A 25407-nucleotide genomic window follows, 5' to 3' on the forward strand; every position below is an offset into this window, starting at 1 on the left:
CCATCACTTCATGGCAAATAGATGGGGAAACAATGGAAACAGTGAGAGATTTTATTTTTTTTGCGCTCCAAAATCACTGCAGATGGTGACTGCAGCCATGAAATTAAAAGACGCTTTCTCCTTGGAAGAAAAGCTATGACCAACCTAGACAGCATTTTAAAAAGCAGAGACATTACTTTGCCAACAAAGATCCGTCTAGTCAAAGCTATCGTTTTTCCAGTGGTCATGTATGGATGTGAGTGTTGGACTATAAAGAAAGCTGAGCACCGAAGAATTGATTCTTTTGAACTGTGGTGTTGGAGAAGACTCTTGAGAGTCCCTTGGACTGCAAGGAGATCCAACAAGTCCATCCTAAAGGAAATCAGTCCTGAATATTCATTGGAAGGACTGATGCTGAAGCTGAAACTCCAATACTTTGGCCACCTGATGGGAAGAACTGACTCATTTGAAAAGACCCTGATGCTGGGAAAGATTGAAGGCGGGAGAAGAAGGGGATGACAAAGGATGAGATGGCTGGATGACATCATCGACTTGATGGACATGAGTTTGAGTAAGCTCTGGGAGTTGGTGATGGACAGGGAGGCCTGGCATGCTTCATACCTGGGGTCTCAAAGAGTCAGACATGACTGAGCAACTGAACTGAACTGAACTGAAGGACTCTGAATGTTGTTTGTCCTGGCAGTTAGGACTTTTTGTATTTTGTGAGTTTTGCCAGACTACTGATTGCTAAGAAATACCAAGTCAAAAGAAGTCCTTTGGATTAGAACAATCCCAATCATTAATTTCCCTCACGATCTTTATAGGCTAATCTTGATTTTTCTTTCTCTTTGTACCTCTCCATAATTGCTCTCTTGGAAGAAAAGCACACTGCCTTATGGTAGATACTAAGACATTGTCCATCTCCTCCCCCGCACCCCCTCAAACACACAGAGTTGAGATTAGTAAAATGAGTGACTAGTGGAGTTGCCAGTATTGACGGCTGCTCTGTACCCACCGCTTGTCCTCTGCATGTATAGTGACCGGTGAACAGCTTCAGAAAGTTTCCAAAATCTTAGGCTTGTTCTAGGTTTTGATCATTTTGCTAGAAAATAGAAAAATAAGCCTTTCATATTGTGCTCATATTAGTTTAAAATATTCATTTATTTTAATGTGACACAATGCTTTTAAAAAGGCCCAAGTGGATGTTTTGAGTCCTTAAATGGATTCTCTTTGTAAATGAGTCACCATTTACAGTGCTGAAGCAATTATACATTTGTGTTAAATTTAATGTGGCATATTGGAGCTAGAGCTGCGCTCTTTTGTTTAATGCTGTTGCCTCCGAAGTAATTGGGATGCGTGGATTGTGGGGGAGCACATTTATGAAAGAATTGTTTATAATGTATACATTCTGGCTAGAATTTAAATAAGCACAACCCATAGGTCTGGCATATATGCCATTAGTTGTAATGGGTTTTGGACGCTGGCCCGGCACGCAGACCTCCTGTTCCCGCCTCGATTTATATATGGCTTGTTATAATAGAGTTGTCATTCTCTCTTCTTTTTATGTTTTTATATCGCCCTATAGCTTATTAGCTTTTTAAGCTTGTCTGTAGCATAAACACTCTAAATGGGAAATGATTTTTAAACTGCATTTGTCTAATTTCCTTGATGAAGTATTTTAGTAAGAAAAGCTTAGAAACTATCAGTATATACTGTATAAGATGCTTGGCTTATTCTTATATAATTCTTTTGCTCATTTTTTTTTTTTTTAATTGCTGCAGAGCCCACAGTGCGGACTGAGCTGATGGAGCAGATTCCTCCTCTTGCCATTTCTCTACGAGAAAACAGATCAGATTTTCCAGTGGTGCTCTCTGAATGCCTCATACCCGTCATGGTGAGGTACCTCACAGATACAGACAATCAGGTGTGAAAAATTACAACCTGAAGGTCTCTGCAGCAAACTCTCTTTCGTCTTACTTTAGCAGATATTCATAATTCAGAAAACAGCCACTTAGGATTTAGGGACTCCAGAACAAAATGTCTGTTTTTGCCCAGTTTCTTTAATCACATAGGAAAGTAGAAGGCATGCATTCTTATTATCATGAGCTATTTCTCTCTCTTTTTTTGAGAACTTTATTATGGAGATTTTCAAACACATCCAGTAGTCCAAGAGGTATTAAAATGAATGTCCACGTACTGTCCACCCAGCTCCAACTGTCATTAACATTTGACCAATCTTTCTTCATTTTTCTTACCCAGATAAATGCAGTCCCCAGACATTTCAACTACATGTATTAGTATCACTCCCTAAGAAATACAGACACTTAAAAAACTCCCATAATGACAGCACCATTATCACAAGTATAAAAATTTTCAGTGGTTCCTTAATAATGTCATCTAATATCTAGTCCTGTTCAGATTTTCCCAGTTTTCTCATACATCTGCTTTTTGCAAATATTCTGTTCAAATCGGAATACTCCAAAGTTTCATATGCTACATTCGGTTGTTGTGTCTTTCAAATCTCCTTTAATCTGTAGTAGTTCTTCTTCCTCTGCTATTTATTTGTTTAGGATACTAGGTTATCAGTCCTATAGGGTTTCCTGCATTTGGGATCTGGCTGATTGCATTTCCAGTGCCATTTGAGATGTTCCTATATTCCCAGTGTTCGCTCCAAATTGGTGAAGTCTAGAGGCTCAGTCAGACTCAGCTTTTTGAATAGTATAGTGAGAACACTTTTTAGATGTTGCTGTGTTTTCTTGCTGCATCAAATCAGGAAGCACACAGGCCATGTGGTCACTGGTTTAGGTTCTGTCAGCCTTAGCTGTTTATGATAAAGTTCCTCACTGGCCTCTAAGCAGCCACTAGTGAGCCTTGCTCAGATCTAGGATTTTGTTAGAGGTTGCAAAATTGTGACACTCTAATTCCATCATTCCTTCTTTTAGTTTTTATTTTTATTGAAGTCCAGTTGATTTACAATGTTGTGTTAGTTTCAGGTGTACGGCCAAGTGATTCAGTTATACCTGCATGCATATATATATATATATATATATATATATATATATATATATATATACACACGAACTATATATACTCTTTTTCAGATTCTTTTCTCCTATAGGTTATTGCAGAATGTTGCGTGCAGTTCCCTATGCTATACAGTAGGTCCTTGTTGGTTATCTATTTTATATATAGTACTGTGTATCTGTTACTATCATTCCTTCTTAATTTAATAGCTGGAATACTTCTGTAAAGACCTTCCCCTGCAGCTATTTGGTAACCCTGAAAAACTGTCTAGGGGAGACAAGTTAAATGCTTCACTCTCGCCCTTTATCTGCCAGTTTTTAGAAGAATTAGTTGGTGTTCTAATAACCTTCAAGGTTACCAATTAGGTTTTGAAAATTTATTTTAAGCATTATTATGAACTCCTGTATCTTAACATATTAGCTATGTCTTAATCCACCGTAATTGTTATTCTTTTTGATAATCAAATTGTCCTAGTTTGACCAGTGGTGGAACCCTTCAAGGTAGCTCCTGAATCTTCTTAATGTGACCCAGTAGACTTTGCTACTAGCTCACTTCTACCTGGAATCAGCCATTTCTCCAAGGAACCCTAGTTCCTTTATGAGGGAAATGATAATACGAAGCCAGAACATGGATACCAGACTGGTCATGGCTTTTAGTGACAGAGCGATTTATTTTCTTAAAAACTAAAAATTCCTCATGAGTGTATATTGATATTTCCTACTCAAATTTAGGATTATAGGGCTTTTGTACATGTTGTGTGCCAAGTCGCTTCAGTCATGTCCGACTCTTTATGACCCCATGGACTGTAGCCTTCCAGGCTCCTCTGCCCATGGGATTTTCCAGGCAAGAATACTGGAGTGTGGTTCTATACCCTCCTCCAGGCGATCTTCTCGACCCAGAAATCAAACCTGGGTCTCCTCCATCTCCTGCATTGCAGTCAGAGTCTTTACCACTGAGCCCTATAAGGGCTTTTACTTACTTGATTTTATATTTGTATCTTTTTATTTGATTGTTTTTTTTTCACAGTATAAATCTGCCTTCTTAATGGTATTTATGTGTGTATGGTGTATGTGTATCTAAAATAAAAATAGCAGCATTATTACTAACAGCCTGGTAGAATTACTGAGTATAGTTTACGATTTCTTTGCAGTTCTTTTTGCTTTCAGGCTCTTTCCTGCTGGAGATGTACAGGCATATTATTATCAATGTGCTTTAAAGTCACTTGCACTAACACTTCTTTTTGTGGTTAAGCTGCCATCTTGATACACAGTTAGGCTCATTTGTTTTCATTTATTTTTCATTTTTAGGGATTGCTTTAGCTTTTACATGTTGATTTAATTTAGATGTGTAATTATTTAAAATGTTTTTACATGATTCTAAACTCAAAAGTGTAAAAGAAAGTACATTTAGAGAAATCTGATTTCCACTCCTGCCTCCCTCACCATCCTCTCTCTCTCTCCCCGCCACGGACAGCCATTTTTATTAGGTTTTGGTTTATTCTCGCCTTTAAAAATTACCCACACACAAATAGCTCACTGCAAACACGCGGGCATCCTTGTACCCTGTGCTGCCTGGTTCCTTTCTCAGAGTACTGTACCTGGCACTCTGCCCATGCCTTCCCTATTGTCGTGGGGTCCCCAAGGTTAGCCCGGGGTCGGCTGTGGAAGGCATCCCGATGCTCTGTCATCACAGTGCTCCACTGTGCTTTACCCTAGACCTGGCGCTGTGTCTGCCCTTTGACATATTAAAATTGTTGCAGCAAGTAACCTTGTGTCATTTCTATTTCTGTCAGTTTATTTGGGGGATGGATTTCCACAAAGGCTAAATGTATTTGTAATTTTTTACATGCCAAGTTTTTTTTTTTTTGGTTACTGTCATCGCCAAGAAATTATGCATTTAAAAAAAACTGGTTTTATTTATTTTATTCTGGCTGCGCTGGGTATTCACTGTAGCCCATGGGCTTCTCTAGCTGTAAGGGTAGTACTTAGTTGCCCTGAGGCATGTGGGATCTTAGTTCCTCGACCAGGGGTCAAACCGTGTCCCCTGCACTGAAATGTGGATTCTTAACCACAGGACCACCAAGGAAGTCCCAAGAAATTCTGCAGTTTTGACTTGTATTTCTTCCCTTGATCCAAGCATTTTTAAAGAGCAAATACTCCCCTCTAACTATTAAACAATGTGCTAGGATTAGGCATAGTTTTTAAATAAGTAAAGAAGTCATCCTGCCTGCACTCTCCTAACATCAGTATTTTGATTATTTTTGCATTTTCTCCTCCAAGGGCTTACTTTTTTTTAATGCTCCTGTATGGGTCTAATCATAATGGGATGCGGTTTCCTCCATCCGTTCATTTGTTCCGACAGCTTCTGAGTGCCTATTATGCGCCAAGCCTGGCGCTGCGTGCTGGGGATGAAGAGATGAGCAGGACAGGTTTTCTACCCGAGGAAGCTCGTCTGCATGTCACAGACATTATATGTCTTCATTATCTCCATATTTTTAATTTTGTTTTGAATGCTTAGCTTTCTTTCAACTTTTTTCTTGTCCTATAGATGCAGTGAGCCTCATAAAAGGTGCAGTTTTATTTTTGTCTTGGTTTGTTTTTCCTTTGGATGCATTCTTAAAAATGAGGTTCTGCTGGGTTGGGGGGAATTTGACAGTCTCGTTGACCTTTGTTCTGTGTCATGGTCACATATTTGACTCCAGAGCAGGGAGTCGGGGACTGTGGTGTGTTTCAGTTTTTTTTGTTTTTTTTTTAAGATATTTATTTATTTTTGGCTGTGCTGGGCCTTCTCCAGTGCTGATGAGTGGGGGCTGCTCTCTAGTTGCCACGTACAGGCTTTTTGCTGCAGTACCTTTTCTCTTGTTGCAGAACATGGACTCCGGAGTGCAGGATCAGTAGCACAGGCTTATTCACCCCATGGCATGTGGGATCTTCCCGGACCAGGGATCGAACCGGTGTCCCTTGCATTGGCAGGTGGGTTCTTAACCACCGGACCACCAGGGAAGCCCAGGGACTGTGGTTTTGATCCTAGGCTGGATTGTGATTCCTGACACTCAGCCCGTGATTCCTGAGGAGTTGTGTCCACGGCTGTCAGCCTGTGCTGCTCAGGTACCCCCACTGCCCTGGGTCACTGCCCCCGCCCCGCCCCGCCCCAGAGGCCCCACAACTGCCTTCTCTGGAGATGCCGTCCACTCTCTCCGTGATTTCCCAGCACCCTGAGCTTGCCCGCCCTGGAGACCTCTGTCTCCCGACTCCGTCTAACCTTACCTTCACTTCCTGTTGTTCCGAAGCTGCTCCCTCTCTCAACCCACCCACCCTTTCGGCCTGTCTCCACCATCACTCTCTGTTTTTTCCCTGTGGGCTCTGCCCCCATCCTCCTGGCTCTGCCCGCCCCTCCCCAGCCCGTTGCTTCTTCCATCCCGGTTGCCGATGGTGCATTGACTGGCGCCGTCGCAAATGCATGGGCTCCAGTTGGCGCTGGAATTGCGGTGCTGCCCTGCAGTCCTGCTTGTCCCTCCTCAGCTGCTTTCCACATCACTGTGGCGGCTCTTTCAGACCTTCGCCACGTCCACCAAGCCTCTTCCGCTCGCCCAGCCTCGCCCCTGGCCCCTGACCTTGCCTTCCCCTTCCCAGAAAAGACAGTGGCCTGCGGTCTTCATCCGCTCTCGTGAGGAAGCGAACCACCGTCCGCTTACCTGGGGGCCGTCCACGTCCTTCCTCCTCTCTCCTCCCAGGTCTAGTCAGATCCAAGTCTCCTTTGTTTCTGTGACAAACACAGAACCCCGTGAGGACACCCCCTCTGCTCCCGCCTGTCATCTTTAAACACGGAAATAAGATGCAGTCACAACTTACTGAGTAGTCTTCAGCCTCCTTACAGCCCTGAAGCACAGCCCAGCCTCCTCCGTGGGCCGTCCGTCCCCAGCGCACTGAGGACACCGCAGGCAGCCAGTCCCTCCCTTCCGCTCAGGCTTCCCTCCCCCTCCTTCCACACCCTTCTCTGCTCCCCACAGCAGATACTGCTCCCCGCCGCCTGCCACAGCCACCCTGTGGGCAGGCCCACAGGTCCCCCAGGAGGCAGAGACGCAGGTTTTGCTGCGTGCGGCAGGGGGCGTGCCGGCTCCCACCCGGCCTCTGCATTTGGAGCCTGCCTGCGGTTCTGTGTTCCTCATCAGGTACTTTTCATGGCCACTGAACATGCAGTGACTCCTGTGAGGTATGAAATTCACAAAATTGGGCGTGATAGCAGTATTATCACCATGGCTGCCGCGATTGCCAAGAGCTGCAATTTCTTGAGCTTTCATCGTGTGATGTACACGGTCTTCTTTCCTCCCCCTACCCACCCCAGGGAGAACGGCCCGCTGGGAGTTCATCCTCACTTTAGAGGTGAGGAGGCCAGGGTGCCTAAGTGTGCGCTCGTGAGTTGGGTGTCCAGGCTCCTGAGGCCCATCTGGTGGAGGACGACTCTGGGACTGCCCATTGTACTGGATATCCTAATAGTTTCTGTCCCATCCTAGGCTCCCTGGAACCTCCCCCTTCAGGGTGTCGTCTGGTCTTTTTCTTGTGGTTCTGGGTTTCCTCTGCTCCCCAGGGCATGGGGAGGTCTTTGTGCACGTGGACACCTGGATGCTGCTTATCCTCAGGTCCCTGACCTTGCCCCTCCCAAGCCCAGTGACTGGCTTTCCCTAGACGTGCCCCGCACCACATGGAGCCCCAATGCTCCAGCGCCCAAACCTGTTCTCTTCACCTTCAGTCTTATTGCTCCTGTTTTCTCCATCTTGGGCAGAGAGCCTGAGTCATCTTTGGGTTTCTGGGACCACGTGCACACAGGGGCAACTTCTCCTCTCTGTCCGCCACCCCGGAGTCCATGCCTGGTCAGAGTTAGAAGCGTCACTGCCCAGGAGCCCCTCACCTGCTCTCAGCATCTAGAACCCTTGGGGTTTCTGCACTTTCACTGAGGCTGAGAGGATCTTGTCACGCCTCTGCTTATCCTCCCTGGACTCCCTGCCACACCTGAGTGACCACCACAAATCTCAGAGGGACCCTGGAAGCTTTGCCCATCTGACTTCCCTGGCCCTTCAGCCTTCACTCTGCCATCCAGCTGCTGCCCCCGTGCTGTTTTCTGGAACTTCTCCCTAGGGCTCATTTCTGCACGTGAGCGTGCTGTCCTCTCGCCTCTTCTTGCTTGGAGTATTAGTTTCCTGGGGCTGCCTGAGGACCGTGTTGCAAACTGGGTGGCTTAGAACAACAGAAGTTTATCCTCTCACAGTCCTAGAGGCCAGAGACCAAGATCCCGGTGTGGTCCAGGTCATGCCTGCTCCAGAGGCTCCAGGGGCTCCATTTCTGCCTCTTCCAGCCCCTGGCAGCCGCTGGCTTCCTTGGCTTGTGGCCACGTCACTCCAGGCTTGGCCTCCATCTTCACACGGCCTCTCTCCTCTTGCGTCTGTCTCCTCCCATCTTTCTCTTCTGGAAACACCTGCGGTACAGGTAGGGCCCACCCTGATGACCTTGGGTGACAGCAGGATCATCAGCTAAGTCACATCGACAAAGAGCCTTTCCCCAAAGGTCACCTTCAGAGATTCCAAGGTTTGATGGGGACAGACCTTTGGGGGGCGTCACTCTTCACCCAGGCAGGCTTCTCAGTGCCTTCGACGTCTGGCTCTGCCCCTGCTTGGGGCCTCCCCCTGCCACCCCGGGCTGCTGCCTCTGGCCTCTCAGCTGCCATGTGGGACTGCGGCGGGTCGGGCACTTCTGCTTGTGGTCTCTCCTGTCCCCACTCTTGGCACGTGCTAGACACTCGGTAACTGTGTGACACCTCAGGGTGATTGAGGGTTTTCCCTGCCTGTAGTCAGATACTGAGTACCAGCATGAGTGCTGAGTAATACTGCTGGGGTCTCCTCCCCGCCCCTACCCGCTCCCCCTGGCTTGTTGCAGCGGCCGCCTTGCTGACCTTCCTGCCCCAGCCTTTCATTGCTGCCACTGCTGGAATGATGTTTCTAAAACACTGTTTTCAGCCTGTCACCTGCTCAGAAACTTGGATGTTGCAGCCCCCAGGGCTTCAGTCTCCCAAGCTCGCATGCCCCCCCGCCCACTTATAATCACCTGCGACTCTGGCACATTTCTGGGTCCCGTTGCTATTTTCCTGCTCTCTATCACTGCGATGAGCTGCCTGTTTCATTACTTGCTTCACAAATTGGAGCTTCCTGTGCTTTCACGTCTCCGAAAAATTCTCTTTCCAGCTCCTTAGGAGCCCTCTGAGCTCTGGTGTCTGCTCACCTGGTGCAGAGAACAAGGGACAGGTAGCCCCCCCGCCCCCCGCCGAAGCTTTCCCTTCTCTGGCCTGAGGAGCCTTTATGGTTGTGTCCCACCCCAAGGGGCAGATCCTCCTGGGCCACGCTTTACAGAGTGTCTGGGGACGGCGCTGCCTTTCCACCTCCATGCCTGCATGGTACCCACCCCCCTGCTCCGGTTCACTCTCTGGAGTGGGAAGACAGGCAGCAATGTGTCATCATACAGGGGAAATGCGTGTGTGCGTGTGTGTGTGCGCGCGTGTAGAACTCTTGCATAGGAGATGTGAAGGCGGAGTGGGGCCTGGTTAGGCCATTAGACTACAGCTGGGGAACCTGACCCACACGGGGAGGTGACATGTGACCTGAGCGCTGAGGAGCAGCAGGTGCCGTTGGCAGCCTGATCTAAGGCCTCAGGGAGGAAGGGGGACTGAAGGAGATCTGCGAGTCACAGGGGAGCAAGAAAGGGCCGGCTCGGCACTCGATTTAGGGAGCCTGGTCTTGATTCTGGAAGCATGTGGGCTCACACTGTGCTGCCCGTTTTCACCTCTTCCAGGTTAGAGAGTCAAGTCAGGAGGTGCTGTTGATGTTGCCGGAGCAAGAGCTCATCTTTCAGCACGAGACCGAAAGCAAAGTGTGCCCTGTGCTGCCAGCGCTGTTGGCCCCCATGGTGACGATGCCTACAAAGCAGAAGGGGTGAACGTTAGTCTGAGTGGGAACAGCAGCCCCATGTCTCTGCCGACTGTCCCAGAACTTGGCGTGAGTGTGACTTAGGGCGTCCTGTGCAGACGGTGGTGACCAGCACTGTTCCCATAAACAAGGCAGCTGGCAACGCGGACTCGGTCAGAGAAAGGTCACAGTTTACATCCAAGTGATTATCCTTAGACCCAGTTGTTTCATGAAGGCAAAACTTGGGACTCAGCATGATTCTGGCAGAGGTGAGGCAGCTGGCGAGGTGCTGAGGTTTCTAGGCAAATCCTTGAGCCACCTGGGATCATGGGCCCCTTTTCCCAAAGGGAGGACCCGAGGTGGTGTGGGAGATGCTTTTAGGTGCTCCTTGGGCAATTTAAAAAAATGGAATAGACATGGATGCCTGTTTTATAAAGTAAGGTGAGACTGAACTTGACATGTCAGCAAATAAGAAAGAGTCTCTCTGGAGAAGGCAGTGTCCTGTTCATCGCAGTTTGGGAAACACTGTGACATCTGTGCTTTTACCAGTAAAGGTATGCAATGAAAGGATGAGTACAAGCACTGAACGTCTTCTGCTTTTAGTGGCGAAGTTTGTGGTTTCCTTGGGTTTGTAGGATTCTACACCCATTATGAAGTGATTATATAAGCAAGGACTTTCTCCTTGCTTCCAGAGCCCTTATTCACACATGAGCTGCTGAGGAGGCAGTGCCAGCCTTCACTGGCCACCCTTGGACTAAGAACCCAGCGTGTCCCTGACTTATCCTTCATGGCTCAGGGGAAGATCATCCAAGGCCACTTGTGTTCTGTTCTGCTGCTCCCTCCCCAGGGACTCTGGCAGGTGGTGCTGCACAGTCCATCCCTTTGTGTGGGCATCACAGAACTAAGGGTGGTGCCAGAGATAAAAAAAACCCGCCTGCCAATGCAGGAGACTCAAGAGATGCAGGTTCAATCTCTGTGTTGGGAAGATCCCCTGGAGGAAAGCATGGCAACCCACTCCAGTATTCTTGCCTGGAGCCCGGTGGGTTACAGTCCATAGGGTTGCAAAGAGTGGGACATGACTGAAGTGACTTAGCATGTACACACAGCACAGAAGTAAATAGCTCCAGGATTATTCCAGCATTTCGAGGGAAATGCACAGGGATTTAAAAAACCTTAAGCCTTAAGTATGAGTACAATAAGATATAGTTGTTTCCTTGGTTGCGAAAGAATGATGTTCAAGAAAGGAATTCTAGTGTGGAAACATTACGTACCATGGAGCTAAAAATTTGTAATACAGCATCAGAACATTTGATCATTATTCTTCATTTATGTAAAAGTTGTTCTCAACTATGAGTTAAAGGTCCGACTTTTTAAACTAATTTAATTTTTTGCATAATCCATATGTTTATAAGATGAATCAGGCTGAAGAATAATTGATTATTAAAATTCAAATTCTCCAGGGTTCTTTTATAAATTTCAAGTTTCCCTGTAAGAAATTAAATTTATTTTGCAAAGTGAACCTAGATAATATCATTTAGTTGGGATATCTGGCAGCTGAGTGGTGAACTTTGCCAACTAGATCTTCGTTTTCGTTTGAAAGTTGGCTAGGTGAGTTTCCAAGGCTACAACTGACAACCAAATACCTTATCCTAAAGACTGATAATAGCATGACAAATAATTCTAAAGGCATTTTTGCATGATTTTTATTTTGTTTTGTTTCCAGCCACTCCGTTCTTGTCGGCAGTATTCTATTTTTTTTTTTTTTTTGGTGAAAATATTTGGAAAATATAATGTCTTAAAAGCTCTCTTCATCTGTCATTTGCAGAACAAATTAGTTCACATAAATTGTATTTTTCATTCAAAGTGGGTTGCCGATTTCATTACTTGAAATGTGCAGGCTCTTAAACGTGGCTGCAAAAAAGCAAAAATGATCTTGACCCGTGCCCAGGTGGAGGCATATCTGCATTTTAGAGGACTACTGGAAGGCTGCCCCTTCTCTTCCCTTGGAGCCCCAATGGGAGCAGGACTTGGGGTGCCTTGCCTGGCCCGTGTATGCTCGGGTCGGACTCAGAGGCTCCCTCCCTTGTGTCCTGGAGGCCAAGAGTCTAGGAGCAGTCTCACTCCTTGGAACCACGAAGCCCTGGAGCACAGAGGTGCTGTTCTCTTTTTAGCGAGGAAATAACAGTAGGATAGGAGTGGATTTCATTCTTCAAGGAACAGAGACCAAGTGTGTGATTGGCAGAGCTCCCTTGGGAAGACAGGTTCTCATTTAGCCAGTCCGAGTGACACCCTGAACACCGTGGCTATTGATGTGTATTTGTGAGGAGGTGATAGGAGAGAAAAGAAGCAAATTGCAGTGTTCCGATGCTCTTGTGTTTTGGGCTTTCTTTGCAGCCACGTGGTGTGAATATTGCTTACATTCGTGTGTTCACAAACACATGCACTCTTGGAACAGTGCTGTTTTGAAGAAATTGCTTCTGCTCCGAGGCACCTGCACACCTCCATAGACAAAAACGTGTGTCTATTCATTAGACATTACGTTCTCTCTGGAAGTTACAATCAGTCGATTCTGATGCCAGCAACCATAGTGTACACATGACTGGGGGCATCAGAGCTTGCCAGCTGGACGCGTCCAGGGCATTTTAAAGCTGAGTTATGCAGTGCAGGTTATGTGTACTAGTGGTGGTTTCCTATGTCCTGGTTTCTCAAATAAACGCCGTTTGTTTCGTGAAGTCCATCTAATATGCCAGGTGACAATAGTGACTCCCTCCTTCACACAGTCAGAAGGCCTGTCTGTCTTCTATCATTTAGCAATCGAATCACAAATGTCATTGGTTTGTTTATTTCTCCTTTGAAATGGTGCGCTTCTTAAAAACACAGGTGGCTTTCTGCCACCGGCACCCAGCACAGTGCCAGGCCCAGAGTCAGCACTAAATAAATGTTAGTTGTTGAATGAATGAATTGGTAAAACCTGGGAGCGCGGTATCCTGTAATTATATCTCGACAGCATAAACAGGCCACCGGAGACCAATTACAATTCCTCTTGTTTGCAGGAAGGCCATTAGCATTCTGAGATTATAACTAATTGTCAGAAGCCTATTTTTCTCTCCCAACACGTTTTTGCATTAAGGCTTCCTCATTTTTTGTTGTCATTCCTATTTTTAAGCTCATTTTTATTTGTGCATTCATTTAAAAGGAATGTTGCAGTTCCCTGCTGTAAAGAATAACTGGGTCCCAGCAACAACATGAAGGTGGTCATTCCACACACGTGGTTCCCAGGGCCATGGGAATGTCATGTCTCGTCATGTGGTGTGCTGACTTTCTAATGATTGTGAATTTGTTTTGCACGGGCAGTAATAAGGTCCTGTGGGTGTGGCCAACGGAGAGAGTGGATGGAGATGCCGGCCTGTTGCCCGTTACCCTGGATACGGAGCCTCGTGTCTCATTTCTGTGGCTGACACTCCGTGCAGCTCTGCCGAGCACCAGATCAGAAATACGTGTCTCTAAGTCCTGAAGACACAGCCTTCTCCTTATTTGAGCTGTGGGGTTAGTTCCCTCTCCCCCCTCCACCCCATTTGGTTCTCTTTTCCCTCTTGTCTGCTGGGTGCAAATTCCAAATAGAATAGCTGGTGAACTGTAACCAGAGCTTGCTTGGCTGTAAAATACATAAATAAATAAAGGCAGTGCTGTGCAGTGGGCAGAGCAAACGAGCGATGGGAAGTCCTTCCTTCTTTCTTCATCCCCTTTTCTTTTTTTATTTTGAGGATGAGAGAGTTCTTTAAACATTTTTTGGAATAATTTTTCATTCTGTCTTAATTTCAAACTTGTAGAAGAGTTGCAGGAATGAACTGCTATATACCCTTTATCCCACTTCACCCGTGGTTTATATTTATTTCTGTTTAATCACATCCTCTCTTTTTATACATGTGCACACACACACACACACACACACACACACACACACACCTCTCTCTCTCTCTCTCTATATATATATATATACACACATATATACATGCACATACGTGTGTATATTTTTCTGAGCCACTTGAGAGTAAATTGGAGATACTGTTGCCCCTTTACTCCTAAATACTTCAGTGGATGTTTCCTAAAAACAAGGAAATTTTCGCTTAAACATCCATAGTACATCAATCAAAATCAGGCAGTTTAACCCTGATGCAATACTAATACGTCATCCATGGTTCATGTTCCAGTGTTGTTGTTTGTCCAGGATCACCCCTGGTACTGAATGGCTGCACGTCCTTTGTCTCCTTGGGCCTGGGATGAATGTGGAGCCTTTCTCTGAATTTTGTAACATGAACGTGTGGGAAAGGGACAGGGCAGTGCTTCCGGTGAAAGAAGAAAAAGTAAAAGTGTTAGTCATCCAGTCATGTCTGGCTCTTTGCAGCCCTATGGACTGTAGCCTGCTGGGTTCCTTTGTTCATGGGATTTTCCAGGCAAGAATACTGGAGTGGGTAGCCATTTCCTTTTCCAGGGAATCTGCCTGACCCAGGGATCGAACCTGCATCACTCACATTACAGGCAGATTCTTTACCATCTGAGACACCACTCTCCCAGTTTAGGCTCCTCTGACGTTGCCTGGTAACTGTAGAGTCCACCTTGGCATTTCTGGTGGGAAATATAGTCACATTCGTGTGTCACATCAGGGGGCCCAGGACTTCAGTTTAGCCTGATATTGGTGATGTGAACTCTGGTGACTTAGACGGAGGTGGTGTCTGCCAAGTTCCTCTGCACTTCTTTCCCCCGCTGAATGTAATAAGGGGAGTTACTTTGCAGCCACACAAGTTTGTTGTTGATCAAACTTTCACCCACTCCTGTTAGCATCCATCAATGATTCCAGCTGACATTCTGCTGTGAAGTGTCCTTTCTCCATTATTTGCTAACATTTTGTTGAGATTTTCACATCTATATTCAAGAGGACTATTGTAGGCAATTTTCTTTTCCTATTACGTTTTTGTCAGGTTTTAGAATCAGGGTTATTCCAGCTTCAAAAAAATGAGTTGAGAAGTATTCCCTGCTCTTCTATTTTCTGAAAGATTTTGTTTAAGATTGGTGTTATTTTTCCCTTAAATATTTGTTAGCATCCCCCAGTAAAACTTCTGGCTCTAGGGTTTTCTGAGATGGTTTTTGATGACAGATTCAACACAGATATGGCCTGTTCACATCTGTTATTTCATCTGTGTCATTGGGTAAGTTGTATATTTTCAGGAACTTATTAATTTCATCTGAGTTGTTAATTTATTGGGATAAAGTTGCTTACAATATTCCCTTATTCATTTACTCCCTGGGAAGATCTGCAGTATTATCCCTTCCATTTATGATATTGGTAATTTCTGCTGTTTATTATTTCTTTCCTTCTGCTTACCTGAGTTCAATTTGCTTGTAGTTTTCCAGTTTCTTAAGGATAAAGCTTAATTTTTCTCAATCTAGCTTCTTTTCTACTTTAAGGGTTTAAACCTATGCATTTAACGTTAATGTCTTTGTCATGTATTGACTCTTACTAAAAGGTGACTTTCTCTATCCCTGGTAGTAATCTGTATCTTGCAGTCCACTGAGATAGTACAATTAATATAACTTACTCCAGGATTCTCGTGCTTACTGCCTAGTACAATTAATATAACTTACTCCAGGATTCTCGTACTTACTGCCTATCATAGTGTATCAGTTTATATCTGTTTACTCATATGTCTATATATGTCTTTACATTGAAAATGTTCTTCCTTTCGTTGACACAGAGTTTGGTCTTGTTTTTATATCCAATAGTTCCTTCCTCTTAATTGGAGTGTTTATTCCACTTATGTTTAATGTAATTACTGATATATTTGAATTTAATTCTGCCACTTTTTTTGTTTTCCATTGGTCTTATTTGTTCTTCTGTTAATTTTTTCCTGCCTTCCTTGGGCTAATTGACTATTTTTGTAGTATTACATTTTAATTTCTCTATTGAGAATTTTCAAAAAATATAGTGCCTTGCAGCAACACAGTTCTACTCACCCCACCCCCCACCCCCGTGCTATTGTTTTCACATACATTATGACATGTACATTACATGACAATCCTGGTAATATGATATTACAATTTTTGATTTGAACAATTCTAAGTTTTAGAACAAGTAAGAAAAGAGAAAAAAATTCATAGCCTTTTATACCCACAGTTTTACCATTTTTGATGCTTTTGTTTCCTTTCCTTGGTCTGAGTGTCCATCTCCCTTCATTCTGAAGAACTTACTTTAGTACTGTTTTTAGTTTGGTTGGCTGCTGACAAAATCTCTGTTTTCATCTGAAAATGTCTTTTTTTTGGCCTTCAATTTTGAGCGATAGCTTTACTGGATATAGAATTGAGGTTTGTTCTTATTTTTCCTTGCAGCACTTTAATGATACCATTTTGCTGTCTTCTGGAGAGGTCAGCTGTCATTCATATCATGATCCTGTGTAGAATATCCTTTTTCCTCTGTCAGCTCTTGAGATTGTTCTCTTTGTCTTTGTAGAGTGGATGTTTATCTTACTTTGTGTTTCTTAAACTCCCAGGATTTGTGTGTTGATGCCCTTCACTTAATTTGGGCAGTTTTTGGCTATTGTTCCTTGAAGTGCTTTTTAAAATCTCTTTTTTCTTTCAGTCCAGGACTTGGATTACATAAAGTTGGGACTCTTGATATTGTCCCGTTAGGTGTTTGAGTTTCTGTTTTTGTTTATTTTTTAAATTTTTCTGTCTAATGCTCTGATTTGGTGATTTTCATTGCTCTTTTTTAAGTTCAGTGACTCTTTTTGTCACCTCCAAGAGGCTGTTAGGCCTCTCCATTACATCTGTTTTACCATAGTTATTATGGTTTTTAGTGCTGGAGCTTCCATTTTTGACCTTTTTTGTAGTTGACATGTCTCTATGATGTAGAGATTCCCTGTATGTTCTTTATGCTTGTATTTTATTTTAATCCTTGAATATATTTATAAAAGCTCCCTGAAAGTCCTTGTCTGGTGCTTGCAACATTTGGATCATCTTGGTGTTGATTTCTGTTGACTGTTGTTTTCTTTACTATGGGTCACTTTTTCCTGTTAACACATAATTAGTTATTTTTAATTGAATGTTGTTGTTGTTGTCTGACCAAGCTACTGTGTTTTGGTCGGAAGTCTTGTTTTTTTTTTTTATAGTTTCCATTTCTTTGATGAGATTTCCTATCTGTTCATTTGTTATGAGTATTTTCCTTTTAGTTAATAGCTCTTTAAAGTCCTTTTAAAGTTCACTACTTCTAACATCTGCATCTTCTGTGGATTAGTTTCTACTGACTGAGGTTTTCCTTGAACGTAAGTCACATTTCCCCATTTGTTCTCATGTCTATGAATTTTTATTATCTAATGTGTCTTCTTGACGAAACAGTGCAGAAACTCTGGACTCTGTGGTTTTCCTCTGAAGAGTGTTGACTTTGCTCTAGAGTCTGCTCTGTCTTCAGCCCTCAGCAGCTGAAACCACACAGCTCCTTCTGCCTTCCAGCTATCGCTTCACTCTGTGAACCTTACCCGCTCCCCAGTGCCCACACGGTGCTGAGATCAGCCGAGAGTTAGAGTAAGATTTAATCTCGGGCAGGTGGGGGCTTTCCCTTCTCTAGCTCTCTTCCAGGATTTCTTCCTCACTTTCCAGCTCCTCTGGTCAGCTCTGTCTCTGTTCTCTGACTTCTCAAGCCAGTAAAGCGGTAGCTTTCACTTTAAGTTCAGCTACCCTGCATGCTGGTGCAGAATGAGGGGTGCCCTGGGCAGAAAGAGAGCAGCAGGGCATGTTGTATCCAAGGTCTGCTCCCTTTTAGTCCTGCCAGTGTTTGGTCAGTCTTTGGTGATGGCCAGCAAGCCAGCTATTCCTATATATCCCGCTTCACCAATATTTGGTTTGCGTAACAGGACTTCCCTTCTTTGAGCATTAGTTTCCTCGTCTGGAAAAATGAAGTTGAATGATACTTATGTTGTAAGGTTTGAGGAACATGAAAGAAAGGATGTATATAAGTGGTTCATGCATGTGTCGGGCACACAGTAGGCATCTGGTAAGTGGTAACTCTCAGGCTTTAGACAATCTGAGTAAGACTTAAAAACTGTTGGCCTTCTATTGATGTAACTTGACAAAATGCAAAAGAAGGTGTTCTCTGTTTTGACTCCTGGGGTATTCTGGCAATATTAGCGTTCAGATTCTAGTTAGTGATCCATGTGAGATCTGTGCTGTGGTATCTCAAGTGACCCGGGTTTTTTTCTTGTTATTTGTAGACAATCTGCAAGCTGTCGTCAGTGCTGAGCAAGTGCGCAGTTGAACGCCTGCTGTTCCCTCGAATCTGTGAACTGTGTGGCTACGGGAAGCTCTTTCAAGTTCGGAAGGTGGGAGCATGTGGTTTCAAAACTCAGAAAGTTAAAACATTCAAAATCGATTCCTTGAAAGTGCCTGGACGTCCTCAGTAGACTCAGGCTGGATGAAAAGCAAGGCCAGAGGGAACTGTGTAAGACAACAGTGAATACCGCTGCCAGTTCTCCCGGCCACTCGGGCCCTGTGGCGATTCGGGGAGGCACGGGAGGGAGAGACCTGCTGAGACCCATCGGCTTGTGCTTAGACAACGAGCCAGGCATGCAGGGCCTCTCACTGTCTGGGTTGAGGGGCTCTAGGACCCTCTTAGGTTTGCCGTCCCTTCTGACTGCACTCCCTGCTCTGCCCTCCCCTTTTATGGCTGGTCACTTGGTTGTCAGAGCCTTCCTTCTGAAGGCCATTGCCTCCCTAGCCCTCTCCCCGTCCCCAGCAGCCTCCCCCTCCACCTTGCTGTGCAACTGCTCATCTTCTCTGTGGCCTCTCCTCATGACGCAATGCAGAGCCAAGGAGACAGGGCTCATTTACCTTGCAGAGAATATTAAGGGTCTCTTTTGCTCTATTGCTAACCAAATGCATTATGTATTGAGACAATTAGGAGCCAGAACGTCCTAGCATGTGGTGATCTGCTGTAAATCTTCTGTTTCCAATGCAGCAAAGGCACCTGGGTGGTGCCGAGTGAGCGCCGGACTTGGTAAGTGCTTGTTAGCTGCCCGACCAGTGGAATAATTGCTCTCAAGCTTCCTGCTTGTTGGTTTTCACAATTTGTTAAGACAAAAAGAAATCTGAGAATAATGAGCATGCGTTTTGCCTCTATAAGGTGAGTGCTACAAATTTTGGTGGTATCTGTCACGCTGCCAGACAAGAAGGCCCTGAACAATTTTTGGTACGTGACATTTTGCCAATTGTAATTGCCGATGCACATCTTAGGGCACTTTTGAAATTAGTGGTAAAGTTTTGTCTTTATGAGCCTGTTACTTTGGAACGGCAGCTCAATTTTGCATTCATCAGTTTCAGGCTTCTTGACTCTAGGAGCTGAGGTTTCTCTTAATCTCCGGGTGGCTGGTTGCGGGGTTGAGCAGGAGCAGCCTCCGCCTCTTTCCTGGGGGCTCCTGCTGTTGCTTCCTCACTGGTCACTTCCCCCAGTCTCTTCTTGCTGTCTAAGCCACCCTCTCTGTTCCTTATTGACTGCTCTTTCTATGACACTGTTCCACTACCTCACTGCTGGGCTTCAGTACCTGTGGGACTTTTCTTGATTTATAGATTAAAATCCAGATTCCCATTTCCTACCCCCCGCCCAGGTCCCTTCACAGGAGCCTTTCCTGTCTCACCTCCATCACCTCCCTCAGGTCTGACTGCTGCTCTAACCATTGCTCATGCTTGTAAATCACGGGGAAGGCGAAAGAGGGGGTATTTTTTATAAAGTCCCCAGTGATTCTTGGCACAGCAGGGTGGAGAACCTTGTCACCCTTTGGCTGGGGGGCTTTTCAGGGCCTCAAGGCTTTCTGCTCTTGCATACCGCCTCTCTCCCCCAACTCCCCTGCTCATTACTACCCACCTCCTTGCAGAGGCTTCCCTGTCTGGGGGGACCCTGCTTACAGTTCACACCCAGCTTGCAGGTGCATTTGCTTTTTCCTTGTCTGGACTCACCTGCCTTTGTGTCAGAATTAGTTTCTCCCTTCTCGGCATTCTGTAGCATTCTGTTCAGGTTATGTCCCTCACACTCGTGTGTCCCTCACACGCCTCTTTACAGCGTCACTGATGGGGGCCCTTCACCTAGTTGTGTTGGTCTGTTTCTCCACTGCCCACCGAGCACCAGGTCCCCAGAGAACTGTGCTCAGCAAGCACTTGCCACTTTTATGTGACAGGGCGTAATACCTGTATGGTTTGAATTTAACCTCAAAAAGTATCATCGTTAAGTTGGTTTTTAAATTTAAGTTTACAAGCTCATTTCGTTCTATTTAAACTGTAGCCATTCAACATAATTCTGAAATAGTTTTTAGTGGGCTGTTGCCATGAGCACACAACGTTATCTCCTATAGTAGACAGGAGAAGAGCAGTGACCAACATACTAATTCTTCTGTAGGTGGATATTTCCAGGATCATATGTTTCCATTTGTGAAGCATTTTGGCTGATTATTTTACCTAAGGATATTAAAGACAGAGCCTTATTTTTAAAGGGTAAATTTAAAAAGAAGTCATAATCATGACCTCCCTACAGACATAAGATGAACACGGGTCAGAGCTTTTATTGAATGCATCGATTAGTGAAGGAACCAGTAAGATCCAACAACTAGCTTAACTGAAGTGCCACAAGTTCACAGTCTCACTGAGGGGGACCGACGTGAGCTTATAAATTGACTCACCACCATCCATATCCAGGGTGATGATATGATGATGTGGAACCCACTGCGTTCCATCGCTCCCAGCTTGCCTTCTATGAGTAGGAACAGTTTGCATTACTATCAGGTTTTAACAGTCTGCCCTCTATGACTAAAAGGGAGACTGTGGCTCAGACGTAAAAAAAAAAGTCTGCCTGCAATGCAGGTAAACCCGGGTTTGATCCTTGGGTGGGGAAGATCCCCTGGAGAAGGGAATGGCAACCCACTCCAGTGTTCTTGCCTGGAAAATCCCATGGACAGAGGAGCCTGGTGGGCTATAGTCCATGGGGGTTGCAAGGAGTCGGACATGACTGAGCAACTAACACTTTGACTTAGGAATAAAACATCCCCAAAGACCATCTTACTTTGGTGGGTGTGCTCCTTGGGGAATCCAGAATTTCAAAGTCATCCACAGTTCTTCTCTACAATTCACATAACAGATACCAGTCATTCAGCCTGTGGGAGGTTTTCTGTATTTATCTTCTTGGATTTAACCAGGTCATTTGCTAGGATTAAGGGGTAAAGGAAGTTACTTCTTGTTATTTCTGTTTGTTTCAGACGCTTTCTTTTGAACTCATATCTGGTTCCCTTTTCTGCGCCCTTAACTTAGAGCTCTGCCTCCACGGCATCACTAAGTCAGGCCCGCCCTTGCTCAGGACGGCTGAGTCTGAGCAGCATGCTTCTGTTTGCTTTGGTAGCCCCCGAAGTTTTTTGGGCTCTGCACGGACAGTGTGTGGGGGATGCGGAAAGCCTGTGCTGAGTGCTTCCTGGCCGTAGCCCACAACACGTCCCCTGAGGTCTGCAGGGCCAGGCTCTGGTCCCTTTTCATCACACTGATCAGTGACCCCTACCGATGGGTGGGCGTGGCCACTCTGGGGCCTCGGCATGGCCTCCGGACTTGTCACTGTGTCCTGTGTCTTTTCAGTAATGGACCAGCTTATTTAGACTTTGTGAGGATTATTAGGGGACCTGAAATCTCAGAAACCTGGAGCGTTGGTTGCAAACAAATATTCCAGAAATGAAAATGAGGAGGAGAAAACTGTAACTGCCAAGTTACCTTTTCTGTTAACAGTCATAAACATGCCCACAGTGATTAATAAGCACTGTTCACATGCTTTACAGAGTCTGGAATTATTTGATATGGAATTAATATTCTGGAAGCATACAAGCTACCTGATGGTACTACATTTTTTCCTGATTTTCTATTGAAAAATAGTTTATTTGGAACTTAGGGACTGCTTTTAGAAAGCGATGCACCTGCTGAGACATGATTCGGTGGACAGCGAGCTGTCTGGTGGTTAGCCATCTGTCCCACCTGGAATCAAGTGAATCAGACTCTGTACCTACTGAGCCCTTCTCTCTGGTTTCAGGTTCTCCAGGCTGCCTTCCAGTCCCTGGGCCCCTTCATCTCCACCTTTGCCAACCCCTCCAGGGCTGGCCTTTATATTCAGGAAGATGGTACCTTGAACATCTGACCACCGGCTCTGGGTTTGGACTCGGACATCAGCCTGGGCTCCTGGGTGCAGGCGGCTGTGGGGACACAGCCTCTGCCTGGTGAGTTTCAGCTGGATAATTATCAGGGTCCCCGCTTCACCTCAAGCGTCCACCTAAAATTCTAGCAATTATCTCGTCTGGAGTTTTAGTAACAGTGACCTTCTGGGCAAGATGGAATATTAGAGCTTTAATTATGTAAAGAAGCAAAAAGTAATTGCAATAATGATTTTGAAACATGACTACTGGGTTATAAATAATGAAGCTACTGTCTCCTAAATTTAGATAAAATATTCATTGAGAGTAGTGATTAAATAACCTATAAAGAAAATTTTCTTTTACCATTTGATTAATGAAGTTCTTTGGACAATTCACACAGGGAAAATGTGAAGTCTCCCAAATAGACTTTTGTGCCATAGGATTTTACATGCACATGAAGGTGACATTCCTGACCCACTGTTTGTCGGCCCTACACTGTATTTCTTGTATGTTCTAGTGATCAATCTTGTTTTTTTTTTTTTTTTTTATGGTCTTCCCTCTGAAGATGATAGGTACACTCTAAGCAGACCATTTGAGATGGTTCACAAGCATCTCTTCAGTGTTAAGGTTACTTAGCAGTGTGAGAGGAGGTAATTCACATCTCAGGGGGTATGGATGCTCTGCAAGAGTGGTGGATCCTTCCCTCCTCCTTTCTTCACCAAAATTCACTGAGTTCTTGCTGAAGGTCAGGCCTGGGGCACCATGTCTTCCTCATCAAGGCTTTCCAACTGGCTCGCGAGTAGCCAGGCCTTTGGGTCCAGCACCTTTTATTTTCTAATGCCTGCCCCCTGGTGGAGGGACTGATGAGCAGTAAGTGCAAGAAGTCTTGCCATGCCAAGGGGTGCCAGCGCACCAAAGCCAGGGCTCATGCACCACTTGGGCATGGTGGAATGGTTGGCTGCACCCTCCTGTGCCTTTTTCAGTGCACAAAGTACCCCCCTAGCGGATCCAAGGGTACTGACTGGGCCTCTTGTCCCATGAGGTTAGTATCTTCTGGGACCAGGAGACCTGAGAGGTTGGGTCTCCAGGTAGACGGGAGGACTGGCTTGTGAGGATGTGGACCTCACCTTTTCCCATTTTCCTTCCAGTCTATTGTTGTTGTTTGTTGTTCAGTTGCTCAGTCGTGTCCAGTTCTTCGTGACCCCATGGACTGCAGCACACCAGGCTTCCCTGTCCCTCACTATCTCCTGGAGTTTGCTCAGACTCATGTCCATTAAGTTGATGATGCCATCCAACCATCTTATCCTCTGCCACCCCTTTCTCCTCATGCCGTTAATCTCCAGTCTGTTGTACAGGGCTAAAAACTCGCTTCCCCCATTTTAACCTAGTTCAGCACAGCCAGGCCAGAGAGAGCCAGCTCTGCCTAGAGAAGGCCCATCCGTAGACACCAGCACCTTCCCACGTATCAGTAGCTCCTCCGGTGGCCTGGTGGAGAACCTGGTGGAATACTCTGTCTTGGCTGGAGTCGAGCTGACCAGGCTTCCCCCAGAGGCCACGAAGCTCCCCAGTGTTAACGGCCTCCCCATCCGTGGCCATCCTTGACTGGATTCCTGGGCCCGCCCAGTGTGTCCCGAGGATGCTTTCAATAATTTCCTTTATTGGCGAACTGCTCTCCCTGACACAAGCAAGGACTTAGAGCTGCTGCTGAATGAGGCTGGCCACGGGAGGAGGGCAGGATCTCACCTGGGGCCATGCATAGGGGCTATGTGGCCAGGAGTGGGATCCAGAGAGTTCTGGATAGCTTGCAAGAGCACATGATGAATGATTCAGGCATTCAAGATAACTGTTGTCCATCGTGATGAGAGAAAACGGCATTTTTCTCTCTATGTGTGCTCCCTTGTGTCCACCCGGGGGGGCGTGCAGGGGGAGCCTGGCTCAGTCTTTCCCCATTGCCGTCACCCCGGGGATCCCACTGTGCAGTTCCCAGCAGGGGTTTCACCTCCTTGCTTTTCAGCCATGCGTGCAAAACTGGAGCCGGCTTTCAGGTAAAAGCCGGCAGTTCTCAGGCACGTCCTAAGCAGTGGAAATTTCATTAGCTCCTTGGACCCGGTTCTGTCACTTCCAGTGTGACAATGCCCTTTCTAGTTATGAACAGCTAAGGACAGTGCTCCTTTCAGAGCCTGCTAACTCAGCCCTCACCTAAACCTGAAGATGTTTGCCTTTGTGCAGCCAGGAAAAGTACAACTTCTTCTCTGGGGTATTTTTCATGCTGTGACTAGTGTTCCCACAGAGTGTCTGATCTGGGAGCCAGGCCCTGCGGTCCATATCCATCATCACGCCTCTTCTTTCTCTAAACACGGCTAGATTTGTATTCTTCCCCGAGTTGGGGAAACTGGAAAAAAAAAACAACACTTGCTGCTGTTGCCAGGCAAAGATTTGTGAAGCCTTTCGGGAAAGGAAATGTGAAAATCCAGTTAGCCCTGTGATTATTCTGTCTTTAAATTCATAAAGGAAATTAACTCAGCGTTTGCTGAAGGATCAAGCACATGTAACATATCGCTCCTAATAGTTATAGACAAAGATCTGTTTTTGAAAATGCATTTCTAAAGCTGAGTTATTCAGTGCCTGGACCTGGACTGGGTACTGAGGTGGTGATGACAGACAGACACAGGAGGCCCTCACGGCCTGTTTGAGGGGACTGTGGAAACAATCCCCTGAGTAGGGAGTGTCAGGGACCGGGGCAGGGGTGGGTGCACAGGCCAGGAAGCCTTCCCTCCTGGGGGCAGAGGAAGGGTCTGGGAGAAGACCTGGTGGAGCAGCTGACATGTGAGGCGGGCTTTAGGCAATGGCCAGGACTCCACCATTCCGAGAAGTCAGGGATGAGTTCAGAGGTTTCTTCCAGTTTCCCCAAAGCATTTGTGAAATCCTGCGTGCAGATGCAGACTTAATCTCTTTGTGAGAAAGGACCCACAACTTTCATCAGTGCTCAAAGGGATCTGGGACCCCCAAAGATTCAGAAAGAAACCCCACATCGGGGATTCGTGCCCTAGCCATGGCGGGGTGTGGTCTTTGCAAGCTCCAAATATTTCAGTGACTCTCTGGGATTTGACTAGTAGAAAACAGGATGCAGGCAGTGCTATGTATGTGGAGGCTGGGGCCTTGGAAACATGAGTTTGTTTTTATAGAAAGGCATGTGAAATATGTCATCTTCACTGTTAGGAGAGTCAAACGTTGTCGAGTCGTGGACAGAAA

The 25407-nt window shown here is 45.7% G+C and overlaps 1 protein-coding gene across 20 annotated transcripts in view; it reads left to right on the plus strand.

Moving 5' to 3' along the window:
• LOC136159461 (putative serine/threonine-protein phosphatase 4 regulatory subunit 1-like) overlaps nt 1-25407 on the plus strand; it is a 70332-nt gene that overhangs the window by 30333 nt on the left and 14592 nt on the right. For 16 of the 20 annotated variants that reach the window (XM_065921714.1, XM_065921715.1, XM_065921716.1 and 13 more), the window contains exons 3-5: nt 1761-1903; nt 18217-18324; nt 22056-22239. In XM_065921714.1, the coding sequence (XP_065777786.1) occupies nt 1761-1903; nt 18217-18324; nt 22056-22160 (356 nt within the window). In that variant the 3' untranslated portion in view covers nt 22161-22239. Of the gene's footprint in view, nt 1-1760; nt 1904-18216; nt 18325-18902; nt 22240-25407 lie in introns of all 20 variants that reach the window. The other 4 variants (XM_065921730.1, XM_065921732.1, XM_065921731.1 and 1 more) reach the window with 4 other exon arrangements.

This window comes from Muntiacus reevesi, chromosome 2 (assembly GCF_963930625.1).
Source record: "Muntiacus reevesi chromosome 2, mMunRee1.1, whole genome shotgun sequence".
Taxonomy (NCBI): domain Eukaryota; kingdom Metazoa; phylum Chordata; class Mammalia; order Artiodactyla; family Cervidae; genus Muntiacus; species Muntiacus reevesi.